The 22,002-nt window shown below is 38.1% G+C and overlaps 1 protein-coding gene across 1 annotated transcript; it reads left to right on the top strand.

Moving 5' to 3' along the window:
- Positions 1-927: 927 nt before the first annotated feature.
- Positions 928-21,732, top strand: LOC104266984 (chromosome unknown open reading frame, human C14orf159; the record flags this gene model as incomplete). The annotated part of the gene is made up of 11 exons (XM_009879405.1): positions 928-1,030; positions 3,952-4,105; positions 4,791-4,989; positions 6,447-6,597; positions 8,310-8,432; positions 10,695-10,892; positions 12,957-13,217; positions 13,670-13,769; positions 15,524-15,672; positions 20,161-20,280; positions 21,581-21,732. Coding segments are annotated over exons 1-11 (1,710 nt in total), but the record flags the coding sequence as incomplete, so codon positions are not given.
- Positions 21,733-22,002: the final 270 nt, after the last annotated feature.

Here is a 22,002-nt window from a genome sequence, read left to right as displayed (position 1 = left end):
AATGTCTTCTTCGGAATTGAAGAACTTGGAGGTTGGTAATTTGGTTACTTGAAGGATAGTTCAGTTTCTTTACTTTAAAGTGACCAAGGTTAATATCATAAGTGGTCAAGTAATTATTTTATCCTGAGATTTTATTTTTTCCTAATAGTGATATAATAAACCCTTTTGAGTTATTCGGTAGTTCACGCTGAGCGAAAAGCTTTGTGGGAACTTCGACTGTAATCCAGTAAAAAGATATCTTAAATCTGAAAAAAATGTAAAAAGAGTCAGGTATTGGTTTTAATTAGGATAATTATCTCTGTTCCTCCAGATTGTATGACAAGTGACCTAAACATCTCTAAGTCTGATTTCCCAGGGGAAGAATAGGCATGGGAGTGTTCATTTCTACATAACTAATATTTGAGAAGTATTTGTGGCATGTATTAAAATGACATTTTCTGAGTGCAGTTTTCTCTTTACCATAACATTGCACTGCTAATTGTCTAAACTCATTTTGAACAGAAGAGTAGTATTATAGATTATAGCTTAGTAGTTTAATCCACTTGTGCTTTTGCAATTTTAAAGTTACAATGAATTTCAGAAAAGTGAACAAGTCTAGGAAATAAATACTGCTCAGGGTGGATAGAAATGTTTCTTACATTACAAGTCATCAAAACTTTGCATTTTTATCCCGAATGTTAGTGTATATCTCTGGCTAGTTTACTGAAAGATTCGGTTTGCATTTAGTTATAAAAGGTCAGTGGAATAACCTTTTGACTTTGATATGCCTTATGAGTTATAACGTGGAATTTCACTGTGATAATAACTCTGCTAGAGCATGAGGAGGAAACTTCAGTTAGGTTCTCCAGCAAATTAAAACTTAAAATGTCAAAAAAAAAAGTGCTTTGTGTTTAAATTTATCATTGTCTTCCTGTTAAGACTGAAGAGATGCTTTTGGGAGGAGGCTTGAAATCTCTCCTGCCACATGTGCTAAGAAGAATAATTCGAAGCAACAGACTCAGTTTCAGTAATACTTCTGGAATGGCAGAGGGTAAGTAAACCTAATAGCTCTACGTGCCAAAGCGACTCCGTTTTAGAGTCATGGCTATGTGTTTTCTTTTTTTTTTATTTGTGAAGGAATGTAGCGATATCAAAAGCACCGAAGTAAAACTGAGGAAGATGTTGACTTCTGCTCCTAAGTCACTTGGACGTTTTTGAAATCACATAGTAAGCACCTGACACTCTGTTATTAAATCATAAAGCTGCGTCAGAGAAAAATCTATTATCCTCCCTGTGTAAAGTACATGAACTTTGTTTCCGATGTTCGTGGTGCATCCCTCAGCTCCCAGTTATGTTACTGAGAAATTACACGTGCAGAAAACATTGGAAAAAATTTTAACCGCCTCTGTCTTTTCTGGCATATGTTGTTATCACATTTGTGGGGTGAAGTAACCATGTTCTTCACAGAGCCCTTGCTTTACTTGGTGCATTAGATACACTTTGGGGAAGAATTGGAGACATACAATTACAGAAGTGGTTTTCTGCTTCATTTGTTGCAGCAGTTGAAAATTACTGACTCAGCAAGACTGGGAATTATAAGGGGGAGGAGGAAAATAGTTTTATACTCAGATAACCAAATGCGTTCTGGGAAACTGACTTCTGTCTTGCCTCTCATAGCTCACTTTTACAGAAGCCGAGAAGTTTATGTCCTTGTATTGATCAACTTTAAAATGTAACTTAACGTAACTAAAAACGCTGTGGCAGGCAGCTGATTAACAGAGCTCTAAGTAGTAGCATTACTATAACATAGAAACAGTAAGGGTCATTTTGCAGAGTCATAGTGAGTCTTGAAATTATGGTGGGGTTTCTTCCATCAATACGTAAGTTGAAAAATACTAATGGAAGACAAGTTGTAATATTAATAGTTGCCCTAGCTCTATTTTAAAGTACAATTACTGCTGCAGTAGTTTCAAATGTGTTAGTTTTAATGTTTGGATAAAAGTACTGTTTACATACAAAACAATCACAGAGCCATGAGCATACAGCTCCATTTTCTGAAGACTAAACAAAACTAAAGAAATTAGAATTTCTCAGAATCCTTAGAATTGTCTTATGTTGTTGGGTGCTATACAAGTAAAATAATTATTTCTTACTGCCCTCTTTATCATTCACCAAAGAAATAAAAAGCTTTTTTTAAACTTTTCTGAATTGAGAGATAACTATGTTTAATTAATACATGCGTTGATCAGCATGTCCAGCTTCACTGTCATCGCTTGTGAATATATTCATAATGATGGATACATAATGCAGGAATATACGTAAGAAGATATGGGAAGGGAAAAATACATTTGCATGATAAAGAAAGTAAGGATAGTTATCAGGAAGAGCAATAAAGTCTCAGATTTATAACGAAGCTTTCTGAATTTATAGAATACCTGAAAGTTACCTGCAGATTCAGTCTATCAGCTGTGACTAGTATTTTAAATTCAGTGTTGTCCGAGCTGAATGCACTAACTAAATCCATCATTTTAAGAATTTATGAATATTGCCAGCAAAGTAGAAAGTGTCTGTAGATTTCACGTAGACAGCAGGGAAAGAAGTTGAGGGGTAACTGAATGTAGTGTTTTATTCAGTGGTGAATTTAGTATGTTTATTTAACAAAAATGTATTTCTGTATTTAGCAAGAAACCGTTTTCTGTATTTAGCAAGAAACCGTTTCTGTATTTAGTAACTTTTGCTAGTAATAAAATGAATTTTTGTACTGAGTACTCCCAAGAGAGCAGTTTGTGGGCACATTCTGTATGCTAATACATGCTTACCTCAGCCTTTGCTTTGCATTTTTCCATCAGGAATAGAATTTTATCTTTTGGTTTCTATGTTAGCTTTGGTCAAGAGTTAAGATTTGGCTGATTTTCTATGGGCTTTTAAGGCAGATCATTGGGCTCAACTAAATGACTGCCTCTTGGATGACAGACTACCACAGGTTTTAAGGAAGTGGGAGTTTTTATGAAGCCTCTTACTTGCCTGTCTGATACCAGACATGGCAATAACTTTTCAAGACAGTATCTATATAGTAATTAGAGAATGTTAATCAGTGATTTTATAAACCACAGACTAATTGTACTCCAGATTTCCTCTCTGTGTTTCAACAGCTGGTATTTACATGCAAGAAATTTAAAAAGCCATTGGTATTAAATACTACTGTATAGAAATACACTTCTGCTAAGTACGTGAATGTGAGCTTTCTTCACTGATACTCATTGCAAAAATGTTAATGTCTTCAGAAGCTATCACACGGTCATAGTCAACAACCTTTTAAATCTAAGTTGATTGCAAATGAAGAAACTGTAGCACTTCTGCTCATTTTAGTTTTTTTAATCAGAAATAGTTGAAATGACTGAGATTCAGCATGACAGGCAAGAGTTTATTCCTGAGCTGGCAAGAGTTTATTCCTGAGCTGTCTGTTAAAGTGCAGCCCACAATAAAGTCCCATAGCCAACAGACTCTGAAGAGTGGGCTACTTAATGTCAAGATACCAGGAGTTTACTGGCCATGATTTATAGCTTGGTAGCCAATGAAGAAAAGTGGTGGAAGCATGGCATGCAACAGAGGAGCATTTGAAAAGCAAAGCATTTTCCTATAGAATATTAATATCCAAGGTTAGGTAATAAATTATGCTTATATATAAACTCATAGAATTGTTTATTAAAGTATTTATATGGTCTTCATGTTCTAGTACTACCCATGTCTGTCAACTATTTTAGCATGAACAACTGCACATACAGAGTATACCTCGCTATGATTTTAAAAACATTTCCAAAAGTCATTAAATTAATTATGGAGCTCCAAAGAAAAAATTTCCTTCAGGTAATTTTTTATATACCATCTACTGAAACCTAGACAGAAAAATTATTGTTTCACAAACCAAAAGCTGACTTAATAACCAGTCATTCTCACTTTCCACAATTTCAGGCTATAAACAGGCCAACGTTGTGATTTTGCACAAATCCCTGGCTGACGACTTCGAGAAGTTTTGCCGCGCAAATGAGGGACCCCTGCCAGTGCTCTACAGAAGCAAACCAGGTGACTGGAAGTGTCCTTCTCTGAGTAGCGACTCTGATATCAGGTAACTACAGACCAGCTCTGCTTGACGAAGTTCTGCAGTGAGTGCTGGTGGCCATTAGGAGGGTTTTGGGAAACAGCCTCCTCGCACTGTTGTACACTCTGAACACGTTTGTCTTCTTCCAGTTATACCTCGGAATGGAAACTGTGCACAAGTGTAACAGTCTGATCATCCTGTTCTTGAGAAACACATTAAGATAATTTTCAGTATTATGAATATTTCTCCAATGCAAAAGTGAAATTTTGTGGAATTTCTTAATATTTTGATGTCTGGTCAAGCAGAACTAAATAACAGAGTTTTACCTTGGTTTTATTTAGTAGTTACACAGGCCTGCTGACCACATGGTATTTCTGGAGTCCCTGAAATTTGAAAAATGTAATCCTGTAGTAACCTTTAAAAGCAAGACTTACAAGAGTTCCCTAATTTTTTAAGCCCTGTGACAAGGTGTGTATAAGGGACATTACCTGTAACAGCTAAGAAATACCAGACTCTAAAATGTTCCGTTTAGTGGCTTGTTTTGGTGCAGAACAAGATGTTCTGGGGGTTTTGCATGTTTATTTTGTTGTTACTCAGAAAGAAAAGAAATTGATAAAGTAGGCTGTATCTTGTGGTTTGATACTGGGTTAACGTCAATTCAAATAATTCACCTTGTATACAAAAAAGCTGTGATAATTTCTTCTTTCACTAGAACTGACTGCCTGCAGTACAGAATATATGAGCATGGAGCTTGTACTGGATCACTGAAGAGCCTAAAGGAGTATTCTGAACAACTTAAGGACATGGTGACTTTTTATTTAGGCTGCAGCTTCTCTTTTGAAAAAGCAGTCCAGAGTGCTGGCATTCCCATAAGAAATGTAGAGCAAAAGTGTAATGTGAGCATGTATAAGGTAAGTATAAGCATACGCACGTACCTTGGAGTGTTTGTCCACGTGTCTATATCATGTATCTATACCTATTGCTCAAAATCAGAACTTCTTCCTACCTGCACAGCTACTTAAGGCACATGCTAGTGCTGAGTGCACAAAAATACAAGGTGAGACATCCAGCCTCAGTTCAGTTCTTTCCTTAACTTCCTGCAAGGCCAGTCTCCTTTTTTATTAATTTATGGTGGTAACATTTTTCCCTGTGTGCTGTGGCAGCAGTTTCATTTGGATTCTGTTCTGGTTCACCTTCTCTATTTCAGCCAATGACCAGGCACTGTTGTGACCGTGCCTTTATACAAGTCCTGCTCTCCATACCAGCTCCAGTAGGAATGTTTCTTTCGTGAGCCATGACAGTAGCATGTCTTCTGTGCGTATGACAGCCACATTTTGGATTTTTTGTGTGACAGTAAAGCCTTTAAACTGATATTTGCTATGAACCCAGACCTCTGGGACAGATGTTCCCAAAGACTTGAGGTATCTACCATAGCACTGAAAATTATAACTGTGCTCAGAAAGTTGGTAATGCACATTTTAATGTCTTTTTTGCTATGCTTCCTGTCAAAATGAAGGTGCAAATATATCTCATAACATGAGCCTTTTTACCAAGCTTAAAGAAAGCATAAACCAACCACCTATGTATCTGCTTATAACATTTCAAATTAGGAAAAGTTTATAGTTCATAGCACATCATCACTATGAAGAACTGCACAGTGTGTTTCTTTGGTTACAGGTATGATTTTTATTATAAAGATTTTTAATGAACATTTTCTATGCAGCTCTGGTTGTCTACATACCTTGTTTATGTTCAGATATAACTTCGGTATCGGAAGTTTTGTTCTGAAAAGCCTGTCTGCTTGATTTCTGAATAGAAAAGGTGCCTCACCATGCCAGTCAGCAAGGATGATGAATTCCATAGAACCTTTCTAGAGGCACAAAAGATTTTGTACGTGTGGAACTAGCATGCTGCTTGTGTAGCAGTGGGTACTGCCAGAAGCAGGAGTCCCTGACTCTTGTGTGCTTCAGAGCACTTAGAGCTGCCCTGAATTCAAGTCGAGCGGGTGGATTTGTTACTGTGTGATACTATTTATTAGCTTTTCCCCTTTCTGTTCAGGGAGCACATCATTGTTTTCTGACAATATTCAGAATATACTGGTCTTATTACACTGTATGCTGCACGTACCAGAGCAAGAAATGCATAATGTTTAAGATTTTAGTGATCTGTATGAAGAAGGTCAAGGATGGAATGTTTCACTCTTGTACTGCTGGATCATACAAAAAAAAAATTAAAGTATTTGCAATGTATGTGAGTATTGTGGCCTTTCTAAACTCAAGTACAGAACAAAGTTTTAGACTTACTTCTTATAATGCTTTACAAGTATTGTACCGTATTTCTGCTGATATGACATCATTTAAACTACCAGACAGGTGTGCCTTGCTACAGCATTTCTGCCTTTTCCTGCAACTTAGTAGTCACAATGAGACCTATTCCAGAAAGCAAGTTGGAAGCAGTTGTGCAAGCAACATCGGATTTAAAAGCAGCCCATGGAGCACCGGTTCACATCGGTGACCCTGGTCAGTGCTTTTCACTTTTTCACTCTGCATGCACTTTACTGTGTATAAAAATAAAGAGGGAAGTGGTAGAACTGGAATACTTGCACCCGTAAATTTATTGTGCTTTAATCCTTTCCAATGGTTGCAAACTTGAATTGAAAAGAAAAAAAGAAAAAAGAAGGTTTTGAATGATCTGAATAGAGAGATTTCTTGGATGAAAACATAACTGTCTTATGTAGATAAATTAAGTTCTATGGCAGGGGTGGTTTTGTTAAAAATGTTTAATCTCATCTTTCTCTAAGATGTATGCTGTTTCATTTATATGTGAAAACTTTCTTGCTGTCAGAGCTATCAGTGACAGGGTAGCAATGATTGACAGCATGGGGAGAAGTAAGTGTCGATGCATTTTGTATCTCAGTGGATGACTGTTAAAGTAAATACTGCATTATTTTAAAAAATTTGAAAAGATACGTTAAGCACAATGCTTAGGGCAGAATAAATAGAAATATGACCAAAAAATTAAAAGAAAAAAGCACAAACAAGTATAGGCCTATTCTTTCAAGGGAAAAATAAAAGAAAAAAATAAAAAAAAACAAATGAAAAAGCCCAGAGGGGCTGTTTAGAAAAGAACCAAACCAAACAAACACCTGTAAAATGAAGACAGATCACAATTAAAAAATAAATAAATAAAGAATTCTCTTCTGAGAGAAGTTTGTCAATCAGTAGACTCATGGGCTGCATACACAAAAGGATCGCAGTGCTGAGCGTGGAAGGAGATGTCACTGGTTAACAGTGCGCTCCAGCAATGTATTTGGTCTGAGTGATTCAATCTGAGGAACTAGTTATAAATCATTACTTTGAGTAGAACAACAAGCTGATTGGGCAAGCGAGGGTCTCTACTATTTATTAACAGAAAAGAGTAAATTATCATACATACTGATTATATAAATCAGATTCGGAAAAGGCAGTGATATATTAAAGCCTCCGAAGAATTTAAAACCAAGGGAAGAGAGGAAGTGCTTAAAATGACCCAGAATATTACAAGTAGGAGTTAGAATAAAGCAAAAGATAATTTAGCGAAAGCTGGGTAAGAGTGAGCTGTAGTTATCTAAGGCAGAGAGGTAAAAGAGCGGTGGCACATTTCACTAGCTAAAGAACGTAGGAAGCTAAAGCAGTAGAAAACACATTCTAGAAAGAACCCATTTTGCACTGCTGTCATTTATTCTTGTTTGCCAGTGTTATGAATATGATTCTTCTGTTGATTTATAATATCTTGGAAACTCAGCATGCATGTCTAGTTTGCGTTTTGTTGCAGAAATAAAGCAACTACATTTTTACTGATGTAAAAATCAGTTTACTGATACTGATGTAGAAAGAGGGGAAAACAAGTCAGCTCAGGTTCTGGGGACGTGCACTCACAGGCAAGCTAAACATGTCACTTCGGTGGGGCTTCAGAGAGGTTGGGACATCAGAGAGGTTGTGGATGCCCCCTCCCTGGAGATGTTCAAGGCCAGGTTGGGTGAGGCATCGCTGCCCAGGGCGGGAGGGGTTGAGCTGGATGATCTGTAAGGTCCCTTCCAATGTAAGACGTTTTATGACTCCATGACTTGCCACTGTTGGAATCCTAGCTGTGTCTTTGAATGACGTTTGGGGTCCACGCTCCCCACCCCCCAGCTTCACAGTGCTGCTGCTTAATTGGAGTCTCTCATGATTTCATTTTTGATCAATTCCAGGTCTGCTGGGAATACAAGATCTTTCCAAACCAGACTATGGAGACCCAGTTCACCTTCACCCTGGTGACATTCCAGTGTTTTGGGCCTGTGGAGTAACAGCAGTAGAAGCGGTCATTAACTGCAGTATGGACTATGTTTGGAGAATCTTTTAAAATTATCCTTTAGTCTCTTTTTCTGTCTCTTTCTGTGTGTTTGTTGTGTTTTGTTTGGTTGTGGTGGTTTTTTTACTTGGCTGATTAACAGTCTTGATTTTAGTGTGAGCTAAAAAACACCTCAGCCAAACAACAAAAACCTTTGGCAGGACTATTTTCCATTGTGAAATAGAGGTCTGCCTTAAAGGAAGTTCTTACTGAAATTTCATCACTCCTGTTAGAGCATTTTTAAGGCCAAAATCTAAAGCTCTAGCAGCATCAAAACATCTTTTAAGCATTATTAAAATCTAGAAGTTTAAAGGCATTCATTTTTAAGCTCCTTCCTTTTAAATTTTTATTTTGTGTTACACTGCAGTAAAATGATAATAAAGGGGAAAAAAATAAAAAAAAGGCAGCCAGAAATCGTTATAAAACATGTTCAAGAGCTAGCAAATTGTCTCATGAAGAATTTTGAGCTTTTAGGTTTTGTTCTAAAATGAAGTAAATGTGACACACTTTCTATAGATGAAGCTTTGTCCTCTGCATAGAGCTGTTCTGCACTTTATCCAGTCATCTGTAACACACATGAGCACAAAGGGCAAGAAAATGCAACTAATGACAGTATTATGTACTGCTCTAAATCACTAATGTGGGATGAAATCTCATAATTTAGTTCTTACTGAAGAAGATTAATAATCATAGGCAGTAAAACTGGGAGAGCCTTGGGAGGTCATCTGCTTCATCCTTCTCTCCCTGCAGGATCTGCTACATCCATATGGTTCCTTACAGTTGTTTACCTAAACTGCTCTCAACTCCTGCTGTCCATACATACATACATTCAGCACCAGGAGCAGAGACTGCTTTTTCTTTCCTACATACAGTCCCTTTTCTCCAGTCCTAAATCCAAACTGAAAATCCTGCTTTTTCCTGCATTCTCCAGCAGTTCCGTTCATCTTCCTCATGCATTCTTGTTGCTGGGGAAGGAAAGCTAAAAATTTGCTGACCTTTCTACAATCCGTTACCCAAAGCAGCTATCTATGCTGCCTTTGCCTGGAACTGACTTCCACTTTTGTTTATTTATCTGTTTACTGTATTCAAACCAGTTGTCATTAATGCATTCCAGGAATTTTTTTGACAGTTTGTGTGTGCCCCTTTCTTAACTAAGTCATTAAAATTCTGCCATACCACCAGTACCCGTACTTTAGATGAATTTGCTGGCTTCTCAGAAAAAACATTGTCTACTCACATGGTTTGGTGAGGTACATTAAAGCTCAAAAAACATGTTCCCCAACTGCTTTTAAATTACTAGCCATAGACTCCCAGCAGATCTAGCACAGACCAAGCACATATGTACTTGTTAAAGAAATATCTCCTCCCTTTTCATCATCCTAAGAAAGTAAAGTTTTGCTTGTTTAAATATACCAGTTGCGATTTGTCCAACAACACACCAGTTGTGCCACATCAAGTATAATCTAGATCAAGACTTCTGGAATTAGTATAAAGGCAGCAAATATTTTCAGCTTAGGGAGCTACTGTGCTATCAGGTTTAAATAAGCTTATTGTTCACCAGGGTTTTAGGTGCTGCTCCGATTCCCTTTGCTAAGGCTTACTGGTCACCTTTCATCCTGATTCCTGGCCAGCTTACAGGTCTCCTAGCCAGACTGGCAAGACACTGTGCAGAGATGCTCGTCCCCAGCTGCTCCTCGCCAGCAGACAGTAGTTGACATACTTTTGTGACACCACTATCACAAGGGTATTCAGAGGTATAAGAGAGACACTATAGCTTCCAGCAGCATTCTAGAACCAGTTATTCTTACGGAAACACTGTCACCAACACACTGTGCAAACTTAAACCTTAACTTGTTCTTATGTCAGTCCACTAGTTGCTTCATGCCTGTCAAACCCAATTTTCAGACTTGCCAGTTCCTGACAGACTTGCTTGGAGGGCACCAGTGCTCAGTTCCTAAGTTGCCACAAGTTTATACCAAAGAGAATATTGTAGAAAAAACTGATCTCAACTACCTATGCGAGCTTTTAAAAAGTGAAAACATTCAGATGTATGTGCGTACATTTTTCTCAAGGTATATTAATTGCTGCAGTATAACTTAAAATACGGTCTGTTTTTATGGTATAAACATCATCAGACAGGGACTCTGGGTTGTTAAATTAAATAGCTTTCTGCAATTTTATCATTCTGGTATTTCAGCATATATTGCAATAATATATGTAATGGAAGCTTTTTCACGCATTTTAGGAGCTCCATTAGCTTTTACTCATTCTCCTGGCTGTATGTTCGTTACTGACCTAAAGAACGATGATGTCACAGCTGGATCCTCAAGAGAAGTCCCACAAGTCCACTGCATTTCTCATGATCCTCTGCATTACAGCATTGTGTCAGCAGAAGCAGCCCAAAAGATAAGGACTCTAGAGACCCTGATTGGAGTAGATCCAGGTAAAAATGAAAACTCTCTTCCTTTAGGGGATTTGTTATGATGTAGATATGGCCTATCCTGCTTTTTTAGATATTCATGAAGTTCAAGAACACAGTCAGAATCTGAAGGCACTTTTAAGATTTTAAAAATTCTTTGTGGAATACAGTGAGTTAATGTAACTAGGCCTTACATCTTCTGTTACATTACTTTAGAGTCTGGCCAAAAGCATTGGACCTTAGAGGTCACAGAGTATCTGACCATGATCACTGTCTACTCAGTACACAGAAGTGTCAGTGCTTACAGCAGACTAGAGAGTCCACAGGGAACAAAAACTGCTACTAAACAAAACTGAAATTGTTGTGTAAAGTGCAGGGCACCTGAGCACACTAATAACACTTGCACAGGTGTTCTCTGTGGAGTAAGTAGCATGTTTCTTTATAGATATTTACTTCTATTGGGCTCCTACCAGAAAATTCTAGTAGCTGCATGTGCTTTTCAAACATCCCTCTCTGATGGGTGGAACTGCATCAAGCTCTGCTGATATTCGTCACTGATGTGTTGCGTGATGGACCAAAGTGATCTGATTCCCCCAGAGGGTTGAGAGGTAGGGCTGCATGTGTGCCCAAGGAGGATGAGAGGGAAATAAAGGCAAACTGGGTAAATGTGACCATTCCTAAAATACACACTGACTTAGTCCCCTCTGTCTACTGTCTATTTTGATCTCAATTTCCCATAAATTTTCCTGAAATGCTCTGTAGTCAGTGGTGGAAAATATCTTGCGCCTAGCTCTCCCAAGCTCTGGGTTTGGGCTGTGTGCATAAGTTTGGGTCTGTTTATTTTTACTCACGAGGCCTCTCCTTTTCCCACTCTCTGGAGTTCAGCTTGGCACACTGCCATGCTCTGCAGAAACACAGGACCTAACTTACGAGTTAGCTCATTTTACTGCTAAAGGAGAATACAGTGCTTTATCTCAGTTAATATACCCTGCTTCTCAGAGACTAACATTCCCTGCTTCTGTTACTTAAGTTTTGCTCAGAATGTTTTTCTGTGTCAACAATGTATATATTGCCAGATTGTAGGAGGAACTGAGGGAGCAAAGGGGAAATTGAGGACAAAAAAGTGGAAATTGGGGAGCGGGGGGAGGTGAGAAAGACAAACATGTGAGCAGCCTAGAAAACAGCAGTGAGGAGTTACCTCTCACTCTCGGCCCACAAACATTGGCACATTGTGGGTTTCAGGAGTGCTAGCAAATTGAAAGGACTGCGCTGCAAACTTGTGTTTCTGAGTGCCAGGGAAGGGAGAGGGGGTAGGAAGCATTTTAACAATGCAAGACGTACACAGATAACACAGCATTGCCTCCTTAGGGACCGAGCCACGAGAAAAGACATCTGTTATCATTCACCTGTTTCGCAAGGTCAAAAAACATGGTTCTCCACTACATGAGGTGTAAGAAGATCTTATAGAAGTCACCTGGATACCACTTTATTAATCGAGCTTATAAAGTGCCCTGGTAATTTACAGTGTCTCTGAAACCTCACTTCTGTGGTTAATCATTTCATTAAGTGGGATTAATTTGGGAATTAGCTCTCCCCTAAGGGGGAAGAGTTAAATAGAGACAAAGGGCCAGCTTATTCATCTGAAGTCTGCAGCAAAACTTCTGCAAGATCTGGGACGCATGAATTGCAGTCCAGCTTCAGTAGCTAGATGTGGTCTAGCATAACTGTCACCACAGATCAGAGGAAAGCAGAAAAAAAGGAAAGCACCAAAGGAAACGAAACAATATGCAAGAACCTCTCAGAAATACAAAATACCTAGAAATGCAAGGTATAGTAATTTTCAAAGTCCAGTGAACTGAAATTCTTAACCTGGAAGCACAGCCCATTATCTTCATTACTCATATCCCACACCTTCCTAGGTTTCCTGAGGAAATTACCCCAATTCCTGCCTTGACCAGAGGTTTTTCTTTATTTTTTTTTTCCAAATGCATTTTATATCATTAAAGTACACAGCTTCACCCACGCAGAAACTTCAAAACCAGAAGGATATATTGAAGTATACTGCTCTCTTTAATAATACTTTTATAGGCGACCGGGGTATAACTCATCTGCTGCGCCAGGGCGAGCTGCTGAAGGCCTGCCTGGCCATCTCCCATGCTCGGTCAGTGCTGGTAACGACTGGATTTCCTACCCACTTCACTTACGAGCCGCCGGAAGAGAACGACGGGCCCCCAGGAGCCCTCGCTATTGCAGCTGTACTGCAGGCCTTGGAAAAAGAGGTTGCCATAGTAACAGATCAGAGAGCCATGAATCTGAATAAAAAGATTATTGAAGAGGCTGTTCAGCTAGGTAAGGTACACGGTTTTTTTCTTTTTTTATCTTGCCAGTTTGAGCCAAGGTTTGCTTCAGTTAATCTGCTGTCACTTAGTATGGGATTTGGGGTTTTTTTTTCGAGAATGAACCCAAGTTCATCCTTTAAGCTCTGATCAGCATTGCTATGCTGACATTTTGTTAACCCCAGCAGGCATCAAGTTAATGCTTAGGTGTCTAGGTTCTGATTCTGGATTAGCTGTTTGTGATGAGTCCTGGATGTCCTCATTCTTGTGGACCTGTTTTCTATCTCAAGGTCCCAAATGAGTTTAATTAAAAGTAAGGACGCAGGGAGCTTACCAGGAACTGCATAAATATATTGAGTGGTTACTATTCTAATTGTTCTGCTGCCCTTTTTTTTTTTTTTTAAAGTTACTCACACTTAACAAAAAAGCTACACAGTGTCTGAACTATATTTCGGTTTTCTGTAGGAATACTGAAGAAACCTGTCCCTCTACTGAGTTATAAAAGGGAAAATGCTAGTTCAGATTTAATGTTTTTGTGCGAGGATGGGAATCCTGGAAGACCAAGGTATGTGTAGACAGTTTCTGAGTGGGTCACACCTCTACTGTATGAAGCTATAATGAAAATTATAACCATGATCTAAAGAAGATGTAATGGTTACAGGTAAATCCTTAAGACTTAGAATGAACAAACTTTAAAGACAAGCACTGGAATTGGAGCACACACGGAGTACAGAATTGCATGTTTTTATGCATTTCTGCAGTACAAAAAAAGAGAAATGATACTTCATGTATCAATAGCTCTGTTCCACTGAAAAATTTCTAAAAGTCTTTCAGCTATTATTTCACAGGTATATACACACATGCACACAATATATTATTTTATCAATGTTTAAAGTAGTGAAAAAATAGAAAATGGGAAATATTATGTCAGAGTCAGTGAAAGAGCTAGGAAAAGAGTTGTGGAGTGTGTTCTCTCTAAAGAGCTTTGGCTCAAGTCTGACAGCTGGGGAATCTGATCTGATTTATAAAGCGTCATGTGCTTGTCATAGTGTGAAAGTTATTGTCCTATTGTCTTTGGGCAGCAAAAGCAAAAATTGTAGAGGTATGCACACACTTCTCAATATTGATTTGAAATGTTTCCATATGCACTGTTCAGTATACAACACTGAGCAAAAATCCAGTTATACAAAACGTGCGATTAGAGTTGATGCACTGGAGAATTTGCTAAGTAGCTGCATGCACATTTCATTCCTTAGCAGGCAACTTACATTTCCTTTAAGTAGGCATACATTACTCATTTTTATTTATCTTTCCCTGTAAAACATTTTAATGTAGTTGCCTTGTTTGTTCTCTTTCATAAAAAGACCTTTTACCCTTGCATTTGCTCTATTGACTTAATTTCTTTTTCTTCCCACCGCCTAGTGAATGTTATAATTGTATGCATGGTACTGTCTTCATTTTTTAAGTATTGTTTTTAAAATGTGTTTTATAGTTCTGCATAATACAATTACAGCCATTTTCTATTTCAATTGATTGCAGACTCTCAAAAAATTAAGTGGGTTTTTTTAAAATAGACAGCCAACCTGCTTAAGGTCTCTGGAGTCACCTTATATACACCCAACCCACAAAACCATTAAGTAATTCAGCAGAATTAGCAACCTCTTAACAATAAAACTGGAGAAATAGAAACAAAATAACTTAGTTCTAACATACAGCGTTGGAACTAAGTACTAAAATTCTGCTTAAACGTAGGACATCTGCAGTACATCTGTCTACTTTCATAGCTAGCAAAATAACTATAGACTTAAAGAAAAAGCCCCCAAATCTAAAGGTCCACACCAAAAAACTCCTTGACTAGAAACAAATTAACATTTGCCAAACAATGTGCTTTAAGGAGCAACTACATTTGCACTAACAAGGATTTAGGTGACCGTTAATTTGCCGCTTTTTTGTTTTCTTTATAAACACTTACAGAGCCTAATGTCTTACAAGATATTATATATTTTAACAAGAGATAGAGCAAGGCCAGATGGCTGACCCAAAGGATTACCGGTTAGGAGTACCTTAGGAACTTTTCCATTTCTTGGTGGCAAACGTGGTTTGAGGGAGTTGTGCTACAGCTCTAAAGAGACTGGACTAACCTTGAAAATAAGCTGTACAGAACTACATTCAAAAGTAACAACACGTATCCAGGTTTTACCTTGAATCCCAAATGGTAGAACCAAGCACAACCGGAGAAGCCACCAAGAGAAGAATTTGTTATGCAAGAACCACAACTTTGACTCCTCACATCTGTTTTTAATCCTTGTCTGTAACCAGGTTTGATCACCTGATAGCAATAGAGCGTGCTGGGATGGCAGCTGATGGCAATTACTACAATGCCAGGAAAGTTAACATTAAGCATCTCGTGGATCCCATAGATGAGCTATTTATAGCTGCACAAACCATTCCAGGAATCACAACAACAGGTGTGTGGGAGTTTGTGTCACATTCTCAGAAGCAGGGGAAGCGCAGAACGGAGCAGGAGCTCTTACTGGAAGTGAAGGGGAGCAGGAGGCAGGTGTTCGCAAGCTACAGCTCTCGTGGTTGAGTTTAGAGACCATTGTGGGAGAATAATTACAAGATTCTATTGAAGGGTTCTCAGAGCCAAAAGCAAAAAAAAAAAAAAAAAAGAGTTGATTTCAAAGTTACTTAAGGACGATAAGGCAGGCCCAGATGTGTGCGTTATGTATACGTCAGTGTGCACACAGACACTTCGCTAAGTGTAGCTTCAACACTGACTGTGTGTGAAAGGCAGCACAGAAAGTAAATGACCATCAAATGGAAACGTTACTTGTTATTGTATTTTTATTATTAGAGTTTTATTATAGTTATTTTTATGATTGTGACACCTATGTTAAAAGAGCAGTCTGGACAGAATCTTAGTTTATATTGTCCATTACAGTACATTCTCTTAAGCAAGGATTGCATAATTGCATCTACTATAGTAGTGCCTTCTCTAACAAAATACAGTAATAATCTTTAAGGAGTACGTTGTCCTTCTTGCCAAAACTATATTAGCATTGACTAATATGTCTAATAAGAATGCTTTTGCTGGTGTTCCTCTCTTTTGTTGATAGTCCTTCTTGTCCTGAAAACTTAACTGAATCTGGTTTTGAAAACAATATGCCATAGATCAAGGAGTATAAATATTGCACAAGGTCCTTGTACAATCAAATGCTTCTTGCTACATTGTGTGGCCCAAAACAGAGTTGGGAGATACATAATCAGTATAAATGTTAGAAACAAAATTAGAAATGTGTCATAAAATTAGAAATAAGTACCCATGTCACATTGATTTCAGTCACATCGGTACATGTCTGCTGATCTGGCTTTTTTGTCTTCTTGTAGTGCTGTGGACTCACTCCCAAGTATTACCAAAAACACAAGAACATAGACTCCTCAGTACTGATGCTTTTCAAATGTTTCCGTAGAATCTAGAGACCTCCTGCAGAGATAATGCGTAGTCTGTTTTCACTCTCTTGGAATCATTTAAAAGCTGTATAGCAGAAGAACTCACTGATATTTTTTGTATTATATTAAAACTTAGGATATATTTCACTTAGATTTAATTCAAATTTCCTCCTGTTCCTAAGGAGTAACTTTGAACATTCAAAAAGCAGCACTCTAGATGGCACTCTGTTGGCAGTCTCAGCAGAGTAGCCACGGATTGACTGAATGAGGATAGAAAAAGCTGTTTCATAAAGATATTTAGCAAAATGCCTCAGAGCTTTATCTGCTGCACTTAATTTCAGTTCTTGTCTCTGATTTTAGACTGTTGATAAAAGGGCTTGGTCTCTCCAGCTACTTATGCAACATCAAATCCTGATTCCTCTAATAAAAATACCCTAATCTCTTCAAGTATCTCCCAGAGCAGCTCAAAGTATATTATTGACAAGGTGGAGTTAGGAGTGTTCTGCAAGGTGGAATTTGAACCTGCTCAGCAGAATTTAGTTTGGTTTACGCATTCTCTGAATATTCAAATATAGTATGAAATGTCATTAATTGAAAATACCACGGCCTTGTGAATGAGAAGCAGTTATCTGTATTCACTGCGTGCTAGTGCCATGAATTTTCTCTAAAGAGATGTCTGCATAGAAAATGATTTAACAAGTCGTAGGCTTCAAAAGATACTGAAGGTATCTGCTTTGATGCCCCATGGAATTCGTGTACATAGATAATCTATGCTGGAGAACTAATTGAGTATCTATAGAAGAGCAATGTAAGTGTTCCTTACGTTATCTGTTAACCTAGTTAACATTTCTTTTTTATCACGCTAACTTTTGCGTCTGTTTTGCAGTTAGAGTACCATTTCTTGGGATGGGTGTTGGTTTTTTCTGTGGTTTTCTGCAAAGCCTAGCTTAACACGGCACCAATCTGAGCTGTGGCCTTTGCACCTTGTCTCTTGTTACTGATGATAAGGTATTGCTACTGATCAGGATAGGATACATTTTTCCAGTGAGGTTATCTTTGACTTTCTTCGTTTTTTTTCATATGTCCAGTTCCAAAATAAAATGCAAATACTGTACTGCATTAGGGCGGAGTGCTCAGATAACTTTAGAGACTAGAGAAGGGTACTAAAAACATCAAGTTTTCAGCCCCATGGAAGTGTTTATGTAGTGTGCTCAGTGGCAAGAAGTACTGGGTTAGTAAGTATAGAGGGGAAACGTTAGAACATTTGTTACACGCTGATTAATTGCTGTCACGTTTTGCATTTAAAACAAGATCTGTGTTAAAAACAAACAAACAAACACGCCTCATCTAGGAGTCTGACCGCAGACAAACCGTGAACAATGCCTGCAATTGTACGGGTACCACTGTACATAAACAGGCACAGAGGAAGCAGCAAACTTCAGGACTATTCAAAATAAGAAGACACAAAAGGCTGAGGTTGGAAGGACTCATTTTCTGCAAAAGATTGGAATAAAAGATTAAGAGATGTTTCTGAAACCACATGCTATTTTTTTCAGCTGCCATACAACTGACATAGCTCTATGCTATTTATATAGGAGCTAATGAAAAGCTTTCCAAAGTACTGCATGGAAAAATGTGGTTACTTTTGTTTCCCTTTTGTACAAATGACTTTTAGCACAGAAGACTGACGTTTCCTGTAGTTTTCATGAATGCAGCTTCAGAACCCAATGTAGCCAGTGAACACTTGTGTGGAAGATCCAACAGAACTATTTTTCCTCAGCCTGGAAAGCACTCAGGCCTTTAGGAGAGGAGGATTCATCTTCTCTATTTTCAGAAATCTATATTTGAGATGTCTGCCTCAGGATGAGAGGAACCGAATGTTTGAAGGGTGTGTTTCTCTCTGCTCAGTTTAAAAGAAGTCTGGCTGACTGGCTCATGTATAGGTGGCTGCATTTGGCCAGGTGAATCTTACTCTGGAAATTTACAGTGAAATTGAGTCCTCTGCCGAGGTGTAGAGAAAGAAGAAAACAGATGGTGCAGGAAAATTTCCAATGTGGTGTTCTTTTCTTCCCAGTCTAATAGTAGTGGGACCCATCCACAGCAGTAGATCCATGGCCCGCACAACCATCTTGGTGACAGGACTTACATAAAGACAAGAAAATGCAAAACAAGGCTGATACAAAAACTCTGAGCAACTGTTGATGATCTTCAAAGGGCAAGAATTCATTTTGGCCTTTTTAAAGGACCGCAAGAGCAAAATTTTGCGTCTGCGTGTCATGTGGATTCTTGCAGAACAGTAGGAACTAACACGTACATATGACGATAGAGGCACCATGATTATGTCATTATCCATTTGAACAGTACTACCAACAAACAGATTTTGGAAAGCACCATTAAATCCCAACACTGGAATAAATGTGAACAGATTATTAAGGCAGGTAGGAAAAACGATTAACTGTTCCATAGTAAATCCTTTTATGTAAGCTATGTGTCACTCGGTTACGCTCCCCTTGACTATATAAAGAGTTAAATGAAAAATTGTTGCTGAGAAAAAAACTTTAACTTAAAGAACACAGTTGCTACAGATTTGTGTGAGATATTTATGCAGTTACTAAAAGTGTTACATTTATCAATTTTCAGGGCTTGAAGTGTAAATTATAAATACGCAATTTCTCTCCTGTAACACTATGAATTAGAGCATAGTTACATTTCAAATTCAAATTCGATACATTGCAGCGAGGACTTGGAGCTCTTTGCTGCTATGTTGCACAGATATTAACTAGGATTTTTCTGTAAAATCTTTAAACTTGAAAAGATGCCATTTAGACTAACAGGTGAAAGATAAATGTTCATTTCCATTTAAATAGATGGAAACAGTACACAGGGTTGGGCTCTTTCTGTACTGTGGCACAGTATACAAAAGTGACCTGTATTAAACAGATTGCCAGTGCAGTAACTCCTACTTCTGCCAAAGTCCCTATGTATATTTTTGCTTATCTTTCTACAATAATTGCTATTTTTAGTATTTTTTAAAATTAAACCTTTTATCAAACCAAAGGTTTCTATGCTTGCTTTACTACAGAATTGTAGGCTAATTTCTCAGGTGTATTTTGGGTTTGGTTTTTATCTTCTTTCTCAGTCTGTGCTAGGTGTGTGTGATAATGCATTATGTAGAACAGTCATGTGAGGCTTTCCCTAAGCAAAGTTTACCATCTTAATTCTGTCTGCAGTTCATGAGCACTTGATAATTCTGATTTCTTTTGCCTGCACCAGTACAGCACGTATTGCTTATATACCCTTACAGCTTAGCATGCGATGAGTGATGCTTTCAGCTATTTCATTCAGTCTTCTGGTTTTAGACACTTCTGATGAAAACGGGCAAATCATCTCATATAGAACTATGAACTGTCACAGCAACTCTGGGGAAGACACGATATGATTCCTAAATGGATTTTTAGTTATATGCTGGGTTCACACTCATTTGGTCTTCTCTTTTAATAAAGGTGTTGGAGATGGAGGAAATGAATTAGGAATGGGCAAAGTAAAAGAAGCTGTAAAGAAGCACATAAGAAATGGAGATGTTATAGCTTGTGATGTTGAAGCTGATTTTACTATTGTAGCTGGTAAGGGAATTTTTTCAGGGGGGTGGGAGAGCTGTTGATGTTTGAGAATAGACTTGACAAGAAAACATCTGTCTTTCCAACTAATTTGTATTCATCCTTTCTTTGTATAACCAGGCAAACAAATCTGGCTCTATTATGTCCATTTTTTAAATAGTGAAGACACTACAGCATTTGAATGTCTGAAAATTGAGTATGTTCCCCAAGGAAAGTGCATTTAATTGGAAATAATTGGGCAAATCCTGAATATTCTTGAAAAATCTCACCTTAAATGAAATAACAATGAAGACTGCAGAAGTGATCTCTCTGGGAATTAAAATGTCTATGCACATATGAATTTTCAGTGGAACTGATCGGCTTGTGTGGGTGTGACCCTCTCAGGGTCACAGTTGTATTGCTGTTACGTGAAGAGATGATACGTCCTTTCAGCAGCCACTTGACAACAGATGTACATTCTTAATGTACAACAAAAGTTGAACACTATAGTTAAAATCCCATTCTACCCTAGCATCTTAACCAGCATGAAATAAAATTCACAGTGAAAGAGACATGTTCAGCAAAGACCGGGTTTCCCACCTAGGTATTTAACACTCTTGATAGTAAACCAGCACTTTTTGGCGAGAAACAAGAGTGTGGTGATACCTACTTCTTATGGCTGTGTGTGTATATGTGTGGATATTAACTATGTTAGAATGTCTTTTTGTATATGTTACTTACCCTAAGGACACATCATCAAAACAGAGACAACTAGTTTCACCACGGCTTCATATCTGATAAAATAGCTGAACTTTTTAATCATTCATCATTTGTGACCAAAAAGGTGACTCTCTGCAATGGCAGAGCATGCTATTATAAAACCTGACACCACTGAAAATTTGCCTGGTTTAGGATATCGTGTCAAAATCTCCTGCCTCTGCGCATTTAAAAGGAAAAACCCTGGGCTGTAACGAAGCTCCTCACAGTTCAGGGTCTTCATGCTAAGCCAAGTGGAACTGTGTTGTAGACTATGTCCATTTGAGTTTGGGCTTCGTTGGAAAGACAAACCACAAACTAAAGCTAGATGGAAACTTGCAGAAATTCAGCCTGAAATTCTACTGAAAATATTTTAATATGTTAAGCAATTGTGTATTTCTGAAATAAACATTCCAAATTCATGTCCATATTAAATTCATACCCATGTTCTATTTCACCATCGCTACATGAGAGACAGTTGTATGTGCCTAGTAGGCAGGTTAAATATCTTGGCAATAACTGTTGTCGGGGGTTTTTTACAGTGTGGTTTCATGCTGACATTCTCTTGCAGGAGTCTCTAACTGGGGAGGTTATGCCATCGCCTGTGCTCTCTATATTCTCAGCACTTGTGAAACACATGACCGCTACCTGAGGAAAGCTGTTGGGTTGCCACAGTTATCAAAGAAGATGGTCTGGCTATCGGCACTTCCATCCGTTACCAAGGTAATTCCTGTAGGGCCAAGAAGTTGGGACTCGCTTGTAACATGTAGATGGAATTGGCCACCAGCTGCTAAATCGTGCCTGGTCCATTTCAACAGCTTCCCTTCACACGGCCTGGTCATGACTTCCGGGCATCCCTAGTGAACGAGCAGCCACATCATGCTTAGAATATTCTGTAAAGGATTTAAGATAGATTGAACATAAAAATCCTCAAAAATGAATGTATTTTGTGCTGTGATTTCAAGCACAAGACAATTTTATGAGCAGTGCAAG

The sequence above is a fragment of the Apaloderma vittatum genome, unplaced genomic scaffold (genome assembly GCF_000703405.1).
Source record: "Apaloderma vittatum isolate BGI_N311 unplaced genomic scaffold, ASM70340v1 scaffold17972, whole genome shotgun sequence".
NCBI classification, from domain to species: domain Eukaryota; kingdom Metazoa; phylum Chordata; class Aves; order Trogoniformes; family Trogonidae; genus Apaloderma; species Apaloderma vittatum.
Note: the sequence above shows the minus strand (reverse complement) of the source record. Positions and strands in the feature narration are given on the sequence as shown.